The sequence below is a fragment of the Hirundo rustica genome, chromosome 8, assembly GCF_015227805.2.
Source record: "Hirundo rustica isolate bHirRus1 chromosome 8, bHirRus1.pri.v3, whole genome shotgun sequence".
In the NCBI taxonomy this organism is placed as follows: domain Eukaryota; kingdom Metazoa; phylum Chordata; class Aves; order Passeriformes; family Hirundinidae; genus Hirundo; species Hirundo rustica.
The window spans coordinates 4385594-4404778 of record NC_053457.1 but is presented as its reverse complement, the minus strand read 5'-3'; the positions used below and the strand labels follow the sequence as shown (position 1 = coordinate 4404778).

The 19185-nt window shown below is 46.8% G+C and overlaps 1 protein-coding gene across 4 annotated transcripts in view; it reads left to right on the top strand.

Moving 5' to 3' along the window:
• The window catches only part of PCDH15 (protocadherin related 15), a 638687-nt gene extending 624276 nt beyond the window's left edge, over positions 1-14411 (top strand). For 3 of the 4 annotated variants that reach the window (XM_058421490.1, XM_058421489.1, XM_058421491.1), the window contains 5 exons: positions 5615-5636; positions 7021-7059; positions 7761-7834; positions 8679-8811; positions 13185-14411. In XM_058421490.1, the coding sequence (XP_058277473.1) occupies positions 5615-5636; positions 7021-7059; positions 7761-7834; positions 8679-8811; positions 13185-13736 (820 nt within the window). In that variant the 3' untranslated portion in view covers positions 13737-14411. Of the gene's footprint in view, positions 1-5614; positions 5637-7020; positions 7060-7760; positions 7835-8678; positions 8812-9901; positions 11348-13184 lie in introns of all 4 variants that reach the window. The other variant, XM_040070932.2, reaches the window with a different exon arrangement.
• The last annotated feature ends 4774 nt before the right edge of the window (positions 14412-19185 follow it).

Genomic DNA, 19185 nt, shown 5'->3' with positions numbered 1-19185 from the left:
ACACAGCGACAGTGTCCAGGAGGGAGAGAATGCGCCAGAGCAGTCTCCCAAAAGTGCGGTGGCTTCTCCCCGCCTTCGCTCCTCCCCTCTGTCCTCTCCAACACCTTGTGCTGAAGGAGTTGAAGCGGAGGCCGCCGTGGTCCCTGCTGTAATCGTCACTCACCACGACGACCCTCAAGAACATTCTCCTCCACCTACTCACAAGCCAACTCCTCCATCTTCTAGGATAAAGAAACCACTTTGCCAAAGTTTTCTAGCTCCTCAGACCAAAGAAAATGTAGAAAGCATTCCAGATCCACCTAAAAGTCCCCCACCCCCACCTCCACAGCTGCCACCTCCACTGCCACCACCACCTCCATCCCCTCCTCTGTTGCCACCACATCCTCCGCCTCCGCCTGCCATTCCTCTTCCTTCTTATACTTCTTCTTCCTCTTCTTCTTCCTCTCCATCTCCTCTTAGCACACAGCTCCTGTCCCCTGCCAAGCATTCCAAATCCCCTGCCAAACAGCCAGCTGTCCCCACCCCAGCCGCAGTGCCAGAGCTTCCTCCCCGCAGGGAGCTCAAAGGAATTCTCAAAAACATTCAGAACTTGGCCGCCATTGAGAAGTCAGTGGCCAACATGTACAGCCAAATAGACAAGAACCACTTGCTGCACAAGCACGTCCCCAGGCTCAAACCGGCCCCGACCCCGGAGCTCCCGACTCCAGAAGCTGCAGCCGAGCACAACCAGCAGAATGGGAACTTGAGCTGTGTTGTGGAGGAGCTGGAGAAACGCTTCCCCTCCCAGTCGACAGCTCTGTAGTGCTCACGGGTGGATGTTCCCTGCTTTTTTTGAGTGGGAAGACTCTACTGCAGCACACAGTACCTGCCTCAGACTCTCCAGAAATCCCAGCTTTCCCCCTTTTCTCTGCTGTACACGACTTACCCACTCCCGATCCCAAATGGAGAGATGTTGTCCTTCCCACTCGCTCAGAAGTCTGTGATGTAAAATATAATTCTCCAAGTTGTTTTCTCAGAACTACATCTTGCTGGTTCTTAGTCCATGTCCTGGAAATTCTTGGGGGAAACTGTCCTTTTTTTACCCAAGGATGTGGCATAGATGGCAGCGGACTCGATACTTCTTTAAGCAGCCTTCACTGTAGGTAACTCAGTCAGACATTCCTGCAGCTGTGATTGGAATCTCTTGCTTTGCCCACAGAATACCCCTCCTGGAAGGAATATTCTCGCACATATTGGGGGTCAAAGCGAGGAAGGCCTGGGAGTAGCAGGCTCAGCTTTGGTGAGCCAGGTTATTGGATAGGCCTAGAGCAACCTGGGATGGTGGCCCTGCCCATGGGATGAGCTTTAGGGTCCCTTCCAACCCAGGCATTCCATAATTCCATACTGCCTCTCCCTGCTCCGTGGGCTCTGCTCTGCTGACATTTTCTGCCAGCTCAGTTCCTGTCTCCGGTCAGAAGAAGGGTTTGCTCTTGGTTTCTCAGCAAATGCGGCGGTGTCCCCACTCCTGTTCTCCATCTTCTGCCTTCCTTTTTTTTTTTTTTTAAATTGTATCTGCATGTTATTTATGTTTTGTAAATTCCTTTCATGTACAAAGCATTTGTTGTTTGTTTTTTATGGTTTTGTATGTGCATGTTGTTGCTGTCTCTCTTTAATTTCCATGCTGGTCTGTCACAAGCTGAAACATCTCAATTAAATTGTAATAAAGTCACTCTGATTAGTGTCACCAGGTGAAGGGTTTCCAAATACTTGTAAAAATCCACATAATGTGGATTTACTTACCAGCTTTTTTGGTCACAGTTGTCTAAATCAGATCTTTACATTTACATAAATATATCAATTATAGATGTATATATAAAGTAAATTATCTTGTCATTTGAAAAAATGATAAGTAAAAGCAGTTTGGGCATTTAAATGTTTGGTTCAACTTGCAAGTTTCCTTTCAGTCCTTTGCCAATATCTAAAAAGTTTAATATGACAACTTTGAAAAAACCATATTGGGAAAGGCAGATATTACCTAATGAAGCAAAACTAAAACTCCGGTGTCAGGGTTGTAATTCTGAGCAGAAAAGTAATTAATTTATCAGACTGTTTATCAGACTCAACATTTCCATGGTGCTTGGCTTTTTCTCTTTTCTCCTGTTTTTGGGGGCTTTTTTTGTTGTGGGTTTGTTTTGTTTTGGTATTTTTCTGCAGTTAGGACATGTGGATGCTTCAGTCAAAAGCTGCTCAAGGTATTTTCTCTTTCTTTGTCCCAGTGCCAAACTCCACGAACTCCATCCCAAAAGTTCTGCTGATCCATTAGATTTTTCCTTTACTTAAAACCCTCATTGGGATAGGTTGTAGGATCAGGGTAGGTGTAGGAGTAGCTAAATGTGCGAGGGGAGGGATTATCCTATTGTCCTATTTTTGCTGTAACAGAATCTGTGTCATTTATGAGATGTGCACATCTTTGATGCTCAGTTCTCCAAAGGTGGCACGACTGCAATGTTTTAATCATATTCCCAAAGCTCAGTACCTGTTAGGCAGAGAATTTTTAGGATTGAAGGGCCAGAGTGGTAATATGACTTAAATGTTCCCCTCTGTGTCCCGGCCATGCTCCCGGCAAGGGGAGAGTGGGAAGCAGGCAGAGGTGGGCATGAAAAATCACTGGGCTGCTCATGTTCAGAGTGGATCGACCCCAAAGACAGAAATTTAGATTTTAGTACCCAAGTCCCATGTTAGAGCTTGTTAATAGCTGCTGTGGTGCAGATCTTTCCATCCCCAGTGAAATATGACACAAATAGGACCTGATTTTGTGGTGTGTAAGGTCACACAGCGGAATTGGAGGTGTTTAGTCATTCATAGCATAAACTCCAGTGGTTCAGTTTGCTTACAACTAATTGGGATGTTTCTTAAGCAGAAAGAGTAGACATCACACAGAAGTTCCACTTCAAATATTTAATTTCATCATTTCAGAACAGTCTGGGACGGGGTCATGGCGATCAGCTCTTCACTGATGAGGAACATTTACTTTCTCATTCTGGAAATCTTTATGAAGTTGAAAACCACAAAACAGGATTCATTTTGTCTGGATATAATTCAACCTTTGTTCTCTTGCTGGCTTTTTTTTTTTTTTTTTTTTTTAAAAGGCTTTTGTTTAAAAAATTACTCTTTTAGACTGAGAAAGAAGCTGAAACAGGGAAATGCTGCACCATTTGGATGGCTGGGTGCTGCGGGGGAAATAGTTTTAAACCAAAAGAGCAGAGATTTAGCTGGGATTTGGGAAGGAATTGTTCCCTAGGAGGGTGGGCAGGCCCTGGCACAGGGTGCCCAGAGCAGCTGTGGCTGCCCCTGGATCCCTGGCAGTGCCCAAGGCCAGGTTGGACATTGGGGCTTGGAGCAGCCTGGGGCAATGAAAGGTGGGTGGAGGTGGAAGAGGATGAGCATAAAGGTCCTTTCAACCCAAACCATTTCACGATTCCACGGTGCTGCAGTTCTGCAAAGGATTAGATCCAGTATAGGAGTTGGCAGCAAGCTGAACATCTGTAATAATTTATATTTCTATATAATTCACCCCTCCCACGTTGTCTGATTTGGTCAGTTGGGGTCCTCTGTGACCTGGATGTATTTCTCATCCTTTCAGCAACAGCTTGATGGGGCCAAGTCCTGAGCAGGAGCAGAGATGGCATCAGTGCAGAGCTCTTCCAGGCAAAGCTGGATTTGAACCACGATGTTACCATTGCTCATCCTCCTTCCCAATTTGTTCTCAGTTCCAGCTTTGAACTGCAGCAAAATCTTCATTTTAGGAGCCAGGGCAAGCTGATAAGTAGTTACTCCCTCTGAGAGATACTCTGTTTATCTGTATGTATCTGTAGTATTTGGGATTTGTGATGATTTTGCTTTTGATATGAAAAGAGATTTAAGTTATGAAAGAACCAATGCCTGCTGGGGTTCCAGGAATTGGGGAAATGCTGCTTTCGGCAAATCCCAGTTCCTCTAACCTCTTTTAGCAGTAAAAGGTCGGCACATCTTGTCCATGGGAGTTCATTGTGGCTTTGTCTCTCCGAGTAAGTGCCAGCTCCCTGTTCTGGCTGTCCTGATGCCCCGTATCCTCCATGGCCTCGCTTCCCATTCCACACGGAAGATTCTCAGACTGCAGTGAAGTCTGGCTGAGAGCGTTTCCCACAAGCAATCCATCCCTCTGTGGAGAGCTTTAATTCCTTCCTGGAAACAAATGATGTTGTCCTGACCTTTGTCTTTGTGCCAGAATAGATCCTTGTGCTGTAGCAAGTGAATGGATATTTTATGTCTTCTGGGGACTTTTTGTGGCCTTCTAATCATGGCCACACAAAACTATTTGAGAAGTATCAGCAAAACTCATCATGGTGCTACTTTTATGAAAATTGAATTCCAAATTTAATTAGGATTACTCATATTATGCTTCTAATCTGCAATATAGTGCAATTAAGAGTAATAGGCTTCCCTTCTCCTCAGACCTCCTTTATCTGAAGATTGTTGTTGGTGATATGGAAACTAAATCCAGCATTCCTCGACTGGGCTTTGAAAAGTCACAGGTCATCTTTGGGTGATAAATCTTGATTTCAGCTGGCCATGAGGTTTATATTATATAGGCGACAGCGTTAATTCAGTGCTGATAATCAATTCCATGTACTGAATATTAATAGGAAGATTTAGAGACGGGGATATTAAAGAATTAAAAGGATTTCTCTGGTCTTTATTATTTATTTAGTGTAATTAAAAACTTCCCCATGACTGCTGGCTGTGTCCTAGGTTAAGCCTAACATAATTTTGAGCATTTACCCTTTTCTTCTTAAAAACCATCATAAAAATAATCCACACTTATCCTTAAGAAAAATTCCAAGGCCTAAATTTTTTGTTCTCTAGTTTTACCAAAACCATTTCAATTTTCGGGCACGAAATGTGAAAATTAAAAAAACTTGACAGACATAGATACATTGCTTATGCCCAGGACTGGCTCTGACAAAATGATTTAGACCAACAATAAATTCCCCATGAGATCAGAAGCCCAAAGCCTGTGGCAAGATAAACACAGAGAAAAAAAATTAAAAAAAATAGGAACTACCTCCTCCGCACTGGGCAAATGTTAGGAAAGGTGTAATTGGAATGATAATGTTGGAACAAGAAATTAGTAATACAAGCTCCAGGGCGATTCCTGATGGATACAGGAAGTCCAGGAGTAGGAGAAGTTGTTTCACTGCTCGAGCAGACGTGTGAGGGAGCAGGGTCCCACTGTGGATGGTGGCACAGCGGGGAGGGGATGGGGCAGGGCCTCTCCCAATCCCCTTCTCCCTGTGCTGAGTCTCTCTGGACGCTCTGGCTCTCTGGCTCTTGGGGATTTCTCCTCATCCATTCACAATCTAAAGCAAGAAAAGATCGCAAAGCTTCTCCAACCTTTCCCATGCAACAATCCCTGTGTCCAGAGCAAACCCAAAGAAAAACATATTTGGTATCAGAGATATGTATTTCTTTCCATGCTAATTATATTTCTAATTACATTTTCTTTCACCCCTCTCCAGTGAGAATGGCAATGGGCATCTCTGTGCAGGCTCGCAGCATTATACTAATTTATTTCTTTTCTTTTTCTGACTTCTAGGCGAGGATACGCGCAGCAAGAGGTAAGGCTGGTGCCTCATTACCTTTAAAATATTGATTATACCACTCTGCTTTTCCCGTGCAGCCCAAGAGTGAGGGCAGCAGGGGAGAGGGGGAGGCTTCCCCTCTACTCCGCTCTTGTGAAACCCCATCTGGAATTCTGTGCACAGTTTTGCTTCTCCCAAGATAAGAAGGACATGGAATTGTTGGAGCAGGTCCAGAGGAGACCATGGAGTTTCTGAGGGGTCTGGAGCATCTTCCCTACGGAGCCAGGCTGGGAGAGCTGGCTGAGTTCAACCTGGAGAAGGGAAGGTTGTGTGGAGACCTCACAGCTCCTTCCAGGGCCTGAAGGGATACAGGGAAGCTGGAGAGGGACCCTGCATCCGGAACTGGAGTGCCAGGACAAGGGGAATGGGTTCAGACTGACACAGGGGAAATTTACGTGGGATAGTGGGAAGGAATTGTTCCCTGGGAGGGTGGGCAGGCCCTGGCACAGGGTGCCCAGAGCAGCTGTGGCTGCCCCTGAACCCCTGGCAGTGTCCAAGGCCAGGCTGGATGGGCCTTAGGGCAGCCTGGGATAGTGGAAGGTGTCCTGCCCATGGCAGGGGGTGGGATGAGCTGAGTTTTAAGGCCCCTCCGAACCCAAGCCAGTCTGGAATTGTGTCTTGTGGAACTCCTGGGTACCGAGTGCCTTCGAGACCAGAAATTGAAACTAATTCAAGAGGTTTATGAGCTGTAGATTTCCTGGGAGCTGAGATCCATTGTGGCAGGATGGTGACCTCCCGGCTCAGAGATTGCTGCTTAAGGAGCTGCCAGAAGCAGCTTCCCAGGGAATTCTCTCCATGCCTGCTGCGTTTTCCAATGTCACATCCAATCACCTGCCAGGCAGGGATGGGGCTCCACAGACCTTCGCTGGAGCTCTGTGAGGTCTGCTGCTCCTGCAGAATCATTTTCTCCAGAGGTGGATAACAGGGAGAAGGGTTTCCTTCAGTACAATCTCATTTAATAATTGGAAAGTTCTCCAAAATACATTTCTATCATAAAGGTTGGATGTTTGCTGATTTTTTTTCCCCTCTCTTTGCTCAGCTGGTTTCTGTCTCTTAATTTAAATACAGAACTTGGTTTTCTTGGCCTCTGGTAGAAGTTCTTGAGTTAAATATGTCAGACAATCACCACAAAAACTGGGAAGCTGATTTTATATTTAGGCAAAAGAAATGGTGGACTGTGAAGGGATTTTACTGCATCAGGTGCTCAGTGTTCTCACAGGGTATGGAAGTACCCATCTGCCCACCATAAAAAAGTTCCAAAGGACCTATGGCTTCAGCATTTATTACTAATCTTAGACACCAATCACCTGCACTTTAATTGTTGCTGCCTAACCAACCACTTTTTCATTTTCTTTTGTAGCAACAGCAGTTGCTGAGACCTTCTCTTCTCAGACCAGAGGTACCACCATTTTTAATTTATTAGTTGTTCTATAAGTTTTGAAATGGCTTTTACATCATTTTCTAATAAGAACTTGTCAGTCTCAGGTAAATTTTCCCCCTAGCTCTTAGATAAAAAGCAAAGTTCTGGCACTGTAAGCCCAGTTACGTTATTTTAATTAAATACCTTGAATTTAATGCATCTTGGTACTTCCAAGGCCAGGATGGATGGGGCGTGGAGCAACCTGGGATAGTGGATGGTGGGACTGGATGGGCTTTAAGGTCTCTTCCAAACCACTCTGGGATCTCTGATTTTTCCCCATGAGCATCTTTCAGTGTCTCCCACTGGCTTCACCCTACACTTTCAGATTTCCAGACAGAAGGATTCCATTGCTCTCCAACTGCTGTCTGATTTTTTCCTGGTGTCAGTCAGCTGCTGATGGATTACTGCAGCTGGAGCTGAGCTGAGCAGTTGGTGCTGGAAGCTTTAGCACCTTGCTGTGCAGTGCAATTGCAAATCTTTCTATTTCCAATATTTTTAGGCCCAAAATTGTTTCCAGAATAAGCAATAAGAGCAAATATGAGACGTTGGTCTTTTTGTACTACAGGGTGGGGATCATTTCTGCAGTCAGAAGAAGTAATTACATCATAAAGAATAATAAAATCGGTGATTACATTTGGGCCTTTTTCACACTGCATTCAATCAGTGTTTCTCTTTTCCAGGAGTTGAGTATGGAGTCTGGAATTGATCCAGGGCAGGAATACTATGGCCAGGATTACTACAGTTATGAGCACGGGTATAGTTCCATTTTTCCTCTTTATTTCTGAAAGTGCTGCTTTTCCAGGCTGGTGATGTTTATTATTCCAGCAGTTAATCGTGGGACTTTCCTTCACCTCAGGATTATTTTAATCTTTGTGTCCACAAAGGCGTGAACCAACAACAAAACTCTTTTCAGAGGTTAAAGGGGTGTGTGATAACTCCCTGCTTCTTCAGGAATTGTTCCACTTACAGACTGCACATCCCGTCCCTCGCGCTGGGTTTATATCCTTTCTGTGTGTGTTTCTGCTTCCTGGGAGATTAATTTCCATCACCTCCTCCCCTCCTGAGTTCAGGGATTAATCCTTTCTTCTCCCAGTTTCCAGCCAGCTGCTGGCCTTCTAAATTTCCCTAAAAAAAGCCATCCTGCCTTGCGGCCCTTTAAATTTCCCTCAGAAAACACCATCCTGCCTGGTGGCCTTCTGAATTTCCCCCAAGAAACCCCATCCTGCCTTGTCCTGATAAAGCCCGTTGGACTCAGGCTCTTCAGGAATTCTGGCATTCCCCAGAACTGATCCCAGGGAAGCTGCCCTTTCATTCCACGATTAAGAAAGATGCCCCCAAAAATCAGGTGGATTGAAGGAAGGTTGATGTACTTAGAGGGCTCCTGCCTGATCGAGCACACCTCAAAACTCAGGTTACCCTGAGGGTTTTGTGGCTGTTGGATCAGAAGGATGTCTGGGATTTGGCTGCTGCTAAGGGAAAAAAAGGAGGGAGAAGAGCAAGGAAAGCCATTCCCATCCCTCTGGATGTGAAGGTGTGCGCTGCTGGCTGTGTGGTGAGGGGTGTGGGCCTGTCCTGAGGAGCTGTGGTGTCCCTGGCAGGTACGAGCTGCCGCAGTACGGGAGCCGCCGGCGCCTGCTGTCCCCGTCGGGCATGTACGACGAGTATGGCGAGGTCGTGGTGGAGAGCGACGGTGGCTACTACTACAGCCCCCACGGGCCAGCAGCGGAGGAGGTAAGAAACAAACCCTGGAGAGCTCATTCTGTCCCTTCAGCAGCTTGAAGGGCCACCAAACCTCCTCAGTTGTACGCTGGAATTGACTGGAATTAGGTTTTTTACAGATCGGTGTTGAGCGTTGTTGGCCCTTCTGGTGACCCCTCAAGTTTGTCAGCACTGAATTCCTTTTGTCTTCTAGGCACAAAAAGGAATGGCCGAGTTTCTGTTAGCATCCACATCTGTTTTCGGTTCAAAGAAAAACCCACTCAGACTTAGGCAATTCCATTTTATATCATTACCAAATAAGGAAACCTTCCAGTATTTTGTAGGGGCCTACAAGGAATCTGGAAGAGGACTCTTCAGCAGGAACTGGAGTGACAGGACAAGAAGAATGGCTAAAGACTGAAAAAAGGAAATTTTGGGTTGTATATAGGGAAGGAATTGTTCCCTGGGAGGGTGGTGAGGCCCTGGCACAGGGTGCCCAGAGCAGCTGTGGCTGCCCCTGGATCCCTGGCAGTGTCCGAGGCCAGGATGGGCAGACCTTGGATCACCCTGGGAGAGTGGAAGATGTCTGCTGATGGCAGGGGGTGGCACTGAATGGGCTTTGAGGTCCCTTCCAACTAAAATCACTTCAGGACTCTACGAGTCTATTACTAATATTCTTCCCATAAATGATGACTTTCCACTGAGGAAAGCAGTACCTAAACTCATTTGTCATAAAGTTCACAATGAAATCTAAAAGAATTTTGAAATGTCAGTGGCAATCAGAAGAAAGTAATTTTTACATCAGTAAATGTTTCTTTTGAGAAAAAAGTCCAATTTTCATAAATGCCAGATCTTAATCCAAAATTAAATGAGAAGACAGAACATTTCAGTGTTTTCCCCGTTGCAAAGTAGTTGTGCATTACCGGCCTATTCCAGGACTTTCTAAAACTCTGAAATTCCAAAAAATTTCCCATAACTTTGGTAAGAGAACTGTTCTAAAACAGGTAAGCTCATTTTAATGCTGGGAAATAAATGTTGCATCTGTTCCTACTCTATTTTAAGGTAGAGGTTTTCACAATAACTCTCTTTCAAGTGGTAATCAATCAATTTTCATAATTTGCAGGGCATGAGTCCAGTCAGAGGCCCTCCCAGCAGAGGTATAAGCCAGGCAGCAGGGCCTCAGATGGAAGGGAGACCTGTAGGTGTTGGGATGGACCTCAGCCGTGGTCCTGGAAGAGGATTTAGGAGCAGCCAGGGAAAAAGGAGGCTAAAGGCAGTGATGCATTTAAGTCGCGTGGCAGTCAGTGCCCACAAACCTGTAGGAAGAGCTGAGTCTGCCCGCTCCCGGTGGAAGAAAGCAAAGATATTCCCAATGATCCTGCAGAAGGTGAAAGGTAGGAAAGATTCCAGCTATGCCAAGCTGCTGTCAGCTCGCCAAGTGGACGCGGACAAACCCATGATGATCAGGGGAAGCTACTTCCAGAAATCCACGGATGACAGGCCCTCCATGAGAAAACTAAACCACGTGTTGAAGCGCATCAGCGTCTCCAGGAAATTCCAGGAGGGCCTTGGCAAGGACCTGGCGCGTGGAGAGGAAGGGTCTGAAAGGGATGAAGCCAAGTCAGGAGTTTCAATCAGCATCACGGCCGAGAGCGAGCAGGAGGACAGCGACTACGAGAAGAGGAGGAGGAAGAGGAGGAGGCGCACCTCGGATGAGTCCTCTGAGAAGAGCAGCAGCTCCAGCTCCGAGTCGGAAGACAAAGACTACTTGAAAATAACCCTGGACCAGGACGAGGCCACGGAAAGCACCGTGGACTCAGATGAGGAAGCTGGGGATTTGGGGGATTCTGATGAGGACTCTGAATCCAGCTCCAGCAGCGAGTCGGAGGAGGACTCATCGGAAGAGGACGATGAGGAGGAAGATTCTGAGAGCGACGAGGATGGCAGCCTGTCCAAGAGCTCATCCACACGGAGCTCCTACAGCAGGTCAGGGACCAGTGCGTCCAGCAGCAGGAGAAGCACGGAAATGTCCAGTGTAAAAAGCAGGGCAAGCAGCTCCCATGGCAAACGCTCCAGCCAGAAGTCCGTGAGCTCCACTGCCTCAGGCAGTGACAGGGACACGAGCTACAGGAAAACCTCGGGATCCAGCTATAAGAGCAAAACCTCCTCTGCCAGTGTGGAAATAGAGGACACCATAGAAGAGGTGTCAGAAGAAGAGGAAGAGGAAGAGGCAGAGGAGACAGCAGATAACTCAAACAAGGCGGCTTCTAAAACTGCCAACACGAAAGCTGCTGCTGCTGGAGAGGGCAAGGGAGGACAGTCAGCAGCTCCTGGTGAGGACAGTGAGGAGGAAAGTGAAGAAGAGGCTGATCCAGAGGACAGTGACAGGGAGGACACTGCAAGCAAGAATGAATCCTCTTGCCTAGACAGTGAAATCAGTGCGACTTCCAAAGGTACCACAGGGACAAAAAGCTCAGGTGGTGCCACGTCCGGGAAAACTGCTACATCCCCTGAGACTGAGACTCAGAGCTCTGACACCAACAGGAAAGGAATGAAAACAAGGAAAAAGGTGTCCCAGGAAAGCAGCCAGTCCCAGTCGGATGAGCCCCTGGGTACTGGAATTACAGAGTCTGAGGCCACGGGTGATTCCACCTCCTTTTAAGGAGGAGTGACAGTAGGTGATGGTTTGCAGTGAGGAGTGGCTTTGCTTGCTGTGCCTTCTGTGTGGTCTTTCCTAAGCAATGCTGATGGGCTGGAGACAGCCAAAAGGAAAGGGCAAAGCGTATTGGCCCAGCATTTCACTGTCGTTGGGAGAGAACTGTGGAAAACCAAGCTAATTCCAGCTTTGTGGATATATATACACACACACATATATATACACACTATAGATATCTATAGGTATATATACATACTATAAATATACTCAGTCATAGATATAAAAGTTTTCATTTTCATGGAGCAATGAAATATTGGGATTTCAGGAAGAATGGGAATGATGAGGAGAAGGATATAACGATTTAAAAATCATCCATGTTTTCATTTTATACATTAATATTGTATTAATACACTTGCTAATCTTCAGGTGAGTTCTCTGCTGTAAAGATGAGCTCTGCTTGCAGGGCGGATAAGTGGAATTGTAGCAAAACAACAGTCCCAAAACTGCAGGGGATAACTGGGAGAGCTGGGATTGAGCTGTTTCTGGACTCAGGTTGCAAACACCAGTGATGCACAAGCCAGGAATGCAGAGGCAGAAGGACCAAGTGAGCTGGGTCAGGAAAGGAAATGGATTACATTTCCCAACCTCTACCTTTCCTGCCTATGTTCCTGCCAGTGGTTTAATTTTATTTTGTTTTTATTAGTTTTTATTTGTTTGTTTTGTTTTGTTTTATTTTATTTTATTTATTTTATTTTATTCAAACATCTCTTTGTATTCAATCCATGGTCACGTACCTGCCCCTTTGCACCCCCACACAGCACAACATCGTGGCTGCACACAATGTCTTACTGTAAATCCCACTTAAACTAAGGAGGAATAGATCCACTGGAATATATTCATGTGAAGAGCTTTGTCTGCCTTTGCCAGGAACCGTAAAACAGGCATCTAAGTAATTTTTACCAAGGAGAACTTCTCAAAAGCTGAAGAGTAATCACCTATTTGTACTTTGCATGATTCTCTTTCTCTAAAAACTGGCTTTTCTCATATTCCTGTGTGTGTTTTGCAGTGGGGGTTAGCTGTGATGGCATCTTAGCGTTTGAATTATTCATTCGAGAAGGGCAATAGCTCTTTTCAGTGTGCTGCAAGGAGGCATTTATTTTTAAAAGATCAATTATAAATTATAATAACTAGTGGGGGTTGTGTGCTCGCCATAGAGGAGTCACTGATACTACAAAGTCACAGCAGCGTGGAAAAGGTTTGCATTAATTCTTTGAAAAAATACGTAGGTTACATAAACCTAAAGCCTGGTTTCTCCACCATCTTCCTGACCATTTCCACTGATCCCACCTGTGTGGAACAGTCAGAAAGCCGTGCATGGAGCTGTTCTTTTTGTAACCAGCCAGTTTTGCCAGCACCGTGCCTGAGATTTTCCCTGGTGTATGTCCCGGGATTTTCTCTGCTGGATGTGTGACGCACACAAAGCAGAGCTGCCCAGTGCACGGAATTCACAACGCAAGGGAAGAAAACTTCCAAGGCCTTCCTAGAATTTACACCTTGGAGTAGTTTCTTAAAGATATCCCTCACACAGCAGCTTCCTCCTCAGGGCCCTCCGGTTTGCATGCACATCGCAAGGGAAAAGATGCAAAATCAGTAGAAATTGATGAGAGTTATTAACCAATGAACAGAAAGGTCAGGGAAACGAAGAAACAGCGCTGGGTTGCCCTGACATTTCTTTTTTGTTGTCCAACAGTGGGCCAAAAAGAAGAGGATCAAGCTGGTGGTGGACCCGGAGTACGAGACCAGCTCCACGGGCGAGGAGAGCGCTCCCGACCCCGGCCAGAGGAACCGGCTGAGCAACCCCAGCTTCCAGCCCAACGGCAGCAGCAACATCTACGTGGCCCAGAACGGCTCCGTGGTCCGCACCCGCCGCGCCTGCCTCGGCAATAACTTAAAAGTCACGTCCCCAGTGAGGCTGGGGAAGCAGTTCAAGAAACTGGACAAGCTGGCGGTGACACACGAGGAGAGCGTGCCGCTGAACACGTTGTCCAAGGGACCGTCCTTGAGTGACAAAATGAACTCCAGGCCGTGCAGCGTCTCCTTTTCCTCTACTATAGGGGCCGAGAACGTAGTGACAAAGGCCGGGGCGGCCAAACTGAAAAGCACAGATGAGCAGGAATCGGTGGTTGACCACGAGGAAGTCAAGGAGCCCTTGGAGTCGCACAGTGAACACACACAGTCCGACGAGGAGGAGCTCTGGATGGGCCCTTGGAACAACCTCCACATACCAATGACAAAACTGTGATTTTAGTTGGGTTTTTTTTTAATTTTTGTTTTTACTTCGGTTTATAATAAACTGCGCTTTTTATTGTCACCCAGGGGCAGATGTACGGAGTTTGTATGGTGCACATCCGTTGTCCACGACAAACGGCACGCTTTAAAATTCCCAGACAAAATTTGCACTCGCATTTGGACCGATCCATTGTCCTCCCCAGTTCTGACAGGCTCCCATTTCACTAAACACTACTTGGTTTCAGTTAATGAGTTCTTTTTGGATCTGGAGTTCTTGTTTAATAAACAGTAAGCTACTAATAAATGCACAGCCCCCTTTGGTTTAACCCTCCAGACAGTTCTATACCTGCCTGGCTTTGTTTTTCCGTATGGTACTTGTGGCTCTGCTGTCTAGATTTGAGAATTGTCTATTTATGTTTGAGATTTATATCCAGAGCTCTGCCTTCTGACCTCAGAGTAATAAATTAAAAATAAACCCATCCAAGTCAATGGAGCAAATCCTCGGCTGCTGCTGGAATTTGAGTCCCAATTCCAAAGTCAGAGCAATTGATGCAAACAGTGCCCAGCTGGCAAAGTTACGGAATCAAAGCTCCTGCCATTACAGCACTGCCACTTAGAAAAGTGCAAGAGAAGCTGAAATGAGATAAAAATTGCAAAGAGGAAGGCAATGCGTAGCAATTTATTTTATTCAAGGCTACCTGGCCACAGTTTGTTCATTTTCTTTTGTAAATTAGCTCGTTCCAATTTTCTTCTCCGGTCAATTTTTTCATCTTTTCATCTCTTCCCACATCAGTTCTATTTGCTTCTTTCCATGGTCTTTAGCTCCAGCTTTTATGCTCTATCAGTAGTTGTCATCCTGTGGCTGTATTCCTCTGGAATAAAGCAGGATGATGCCTGAGCCTGTGATAGTGGGAGGCACTAAAGAGGAATTACTGGGAAGAGGATGGATCCATTCCCAAGCCCAGCTGGCTGGTGGGTTAAGCGGTGCCATCACCATTCCACTTTGATAGCTTTGAACACAAACGTGCTGAAAAGACAAATGGATCCCACAAGGAAGTGGAGAAAAAGGAAATATTTTAGGAGGTGAACATGCACAGGCAGATCTGGGAAGGGCAAAGGGTCTCAGGATATAACACGCAGAGTTGTTTCCAAACCTTTTAGTACTCATTAGCTGTGAAACACACGACATAAATTCAGGCACCTGGTTTTACCTCGAAGTTTTGAGTGTGTTGTCACAGCTTGGGCAGGGAACTGAGAGTTTTCACTGTTGTCACCAACACCCAAAAAAGACAAAAATGGTTTTCTCCAGTATGAAGCAGCAAAGAAAAAAAAGCAGAACCCACGTGCACGTGAGAAAAGTGCCCTGTCGTGTTGTGCAAACCTTTTTGGGGTAAAATCAAACCAGCTGTCAGAACAACCTGGATTCCTCTGGAAAGATTAGGAAGAGCCAACAGATGAACGTGTGTAATTAGGGGATTGGCATCACCATCCTCTCCCCTCCCACAGCTCAGGCCTCCCCACGAGGTCTGGGTGAGGACGGGTCTGCTCTGGCAGTGAAAGGACTTTGTGCTGCCGTGGCTGTGTTGGTTTTCCCTTTGCCCAGGTTCTACCCCAGCAGATCCCTGGGAATATTTGTCTTTGGGAGCTGTCTGCATGTGGTGTCGGTGTGACTTCTCTGTCCAATACCTCCTTCTCAAGCTGAGGTTTCTGACCAAATATTTCGAGCAATGGTGCTTTATTTCAGGCATGAGAAATGCATTGTAGCCTCTCACACATGGGAAAAACAAAAAGATGTTTCTTTTCCCTAGTTCCTTTTTCTTGGCATATTTGCACTTGGGACCGGCGCTGTTTGGAGTTAAGCTGGAGGCTGGACATACAGATAAGACTGATGGACGAAAGGAAAAAAAAAAAAATCTATTCTTTGAAATAACAAGTAAAATGTTATATTTTAATCCTGTTTAAGACACTGTTATTATTTCACTATCTCACTTCTTTTGCAGAGTCTGTCAGATCTGTTCCTAATATTCATTAGGCTCATGTGCTTTTTAGAGGAACATTTTCTCCCAATTTTCTGAGGGGAAACAGAAGTTGTTTATTTCTAAAACAACTGCAGCATCCGTAGCTCTGGGAAGGATCCTGGGGCTGGATACTGGGGGTCAGTAGTGCTGTCCGTGCTTATCCAAGGGAAATTCCATCCCCACCAGCTCCTTTGTGCTGTCCAGGCGCTCAGAGCTTCTCCCACCGTGCAGAGAGATCAGGATTCCTACTTTTTTCCAGCAGTGAGGGCTGTGTCATCTAAAATTCACTCAATTTTAGCTGAACTTTGAAAATTGGGAACACCGTGGGGAAATCTTACTCAGGTGTACAAGATTTGGGGGCATGGGGAGTATTTATTTTTTCTCTTCTATTTTCTGGGGGTGTCACCCTGTCAATTAATACAGAATTCCAAACTTTGCCTTCTGGGGATGCCATGTCACGAAGAACTCTGGATTTTAGGCTGTGAGCAGGCTCTGGCAGTCAGAACCAACAGCAGGAACCTCACAGATTGAGCCAGTAAAAAAAAAAAAAAAAAAATCCCTTTTCTTTCCCTTTGGGAAGCCAGGCATTAGCCCAGCTCTGGATACAGGGAGTAGAATTCCGGAACTGTGCCTTGGGATGTAATTTACAGCTATTTGAGCACCAAAATTTGTCGGGGCTGAGGCAAGGCACGAGCAGCTTCCCCTGGGTGGCAGAAGCACTCGCTGGCGGATCAAGGTGATAATCACCCCTCCTGCCACTGATTTAATTCCTACACTCCTCCAAGCAGGATTTTCTGGTTTAGCACAGCATCTGGTACATTTTCAGACCAGGAAAGCTCCAAATGAGAAATTTTGGGGTTGTGGCAGAGCAGTGTAATTCCCACTGGGAGGGGAAAAGGAAAGCAAGGTGGAAAATGGAAGTATTTCTGTTTTCCCCCTTGTTTAAGTGTTTATTACTGTGAGCAAGGCTATAAAGAAATCCCCACAGATCTGTCAGGGATCTGTTGGGAAATAAAATATTAATAATAAATATTTTTGCATTAATGGTGGGGAGTGCCTGCACCCAGGATTTGGAGAGAGGGAGAGGACAGTGTGGTCATGGTGGGTTACGGGTGCCTGTCTGCTGGCAGAAATGTCCCCGCACAGTCACTCAGCATCCTCCCATCACAGCTTGAGTCCTTCCAGAACCTGGAAAACAGTCAGCAGAATGGAAAAGGGACTGGAAAAAAGAAAATGTGCTTTTTTTAGCAAATGCTGGGAAAACACCCAGCGGGACTGGGCTGGTTTGGGCCATGGAAACACTTCCCAGGAACTGTCACACATTCCAGAGGAAAACTGCTTGATATTTACAGGAGTCTCCAGTGCATGACAGCCACGGTGGTGGTTCGTCCCCAGGTTCCCTCTGTGTGCTGCTCTCAGAGGCTGGGAAGTGGCTTCTCCATTTTCCATCAGTTTACTCCAGTAAATGCCAGGTGTAACTGGAAAGGTTAAATTAAGGCATTATTTCCAGCTGGTGGGGGACGGTCAATGGTTCTCCTTGTTTTCCTGCACATACTTGCTCACTCCTCAAATGCTGCTGCAGAAATGGTGACTTTAAAACTCTCTGAAGGACAGGGCCACCCAGGGGGACTGGGACAAGCTCCAGAAGTGGCCTATGGGAATCTCATGGGGTTTAACAAGACCAAGTGCTGGTGCTGCCCCTGGGTCAGGGTAACCCCCAGGATGGGTCCAGGCTGGGGGTGAGCAGCTGGAGCAGCCCTGGGAGAAGGATTTGGGGGTGCTGGGGGTGAGAGCTGGGACCCAGAACCCCCCCGTGCCCTGGGCTGAGCCCCAGCGTGGGCAGCAGGGGAGGGGGGATTCTGCCCCTCTGCCCTGTGCTGAGGTGAGAGCCCAGCTGCAGAGCTGCCCCAGCCCTGGGAACCAGCACAGGAGGGACCTGGAGCTGCTGGAGAGAGTCCAGGGGAGGCACCAGGGTGATCAGAGGGATGGAGCAGCTCTGCTGGGAGGAAAGGCTGGGAGAGCTGGCATTGTTCAGCCTGGAGGGGAGAAGCTTTGGGGTGACCCAACTGTGGCCTTCCAGTGCCTGGAGGAGCTGACAAGAAAGATGGAGAGAGACTCTTTACATGGGCCTGGAGTGCCAGGACACAGGGAATGGCTTCCCACTGCCAGAGGGCAGGGCTGGATGGGATATTGGGAAGGAATTGTTCCCTGGGAGAGTGGGCAGGCCCTGGCACAGGGTGCCCAGAGTAGCTGTGGCTGCCCCTGGATCCCTGGCAGTGCCCAAGGCCAGGTGGGACATTGGGGCTTGGAGCAGCCTGGGTCAGTGGAAGGTGTCCCTGCCCATGGTAAGGATGGAATGGGATGAGCTTTAAGATCCCATCCAAGGGAAGCCATTCCATGTTGCTGAGTTCCCATTGTAGTCTGAGGAAGATGTGTGCTTATTACAAAGCACTGTTAAATCTCAAGCTTTGATAACTGCCCAAAGAACAGTGCAGTTTATCAGGAGAATTTTGGAGGCAGCTGGCTCTCAGAAGCCCATTAGATGAGAACTGAGGAGTTTTGCCTTTTTTTCCTTATTTCTGGAAGAAGGGAGTGTCCATGATTTCCCTGTCTGTACTGAGCCCAGCTGATCCCAGACTAAAGCTGAAGCTGGAGCTGGATCAAAACCATGACAACAGGAGCAGAATCAGGTAATTCACTCACAGCTGAGAAAACGGGCTTTTGAGGTGGCATCAGCCAGGACGTCTGGAATGCTGTTTATCTTTCTGGCAATGATGGCTGCTCTTACAGGATAAAATTGTGTTGATCCTCTCAGGAGTCACCCAGCAGGAGCAGCAGCCCTGCAAAAGGTGATTCCAACCTGGACTTGGACACTGCCAGGGATCCAGGGGCAGCCACAGCTGCTCTGGGCACCCTGTGCCAGGGCCTGCCCACCCTCCCAGGGAGCAATTCCTGCCCAATATCCCATCCAGCCCTGTCCTCTGGCACTGGGATTCCTGTAGAGTTGCCGTGCTTTGCACAGACCTGTGCAAAGGGGTTTAACCAATGTTTGGCTTCCAGGAGGTCCTGGAAGCTTTGCTTGGAGGGGAAAACAGCAGGGAGGTTGGTTGTGCTGGATTCCCAAGTGGATTTAGGGAAGGGAAGTGTCTCTGCAGTGGCTCTTTTGCAGCTCTTCTAACAGAAAGGACAAAATCTTACATCAAACTGTAGAAAATCTTTCTGTTCACCTCCAAAGCTCTGTTGAAATGCTCAAAGAATAGGAAACCTCATCTTTTTAGGGCAGCAAAGCTAAAATTAACCTTTTTAAAGTGCTTACCACTGTAGATTGTGTTTTCTGCTCCCAGAAGATTGTTGGCATGTGGAATGCAAGAGGCTGTTCCCAGGGCAGGTGTTCCTGGGAATGCTACAAAAATCCAGGCAGAGATTCTGGGGCAGATTTTTGGG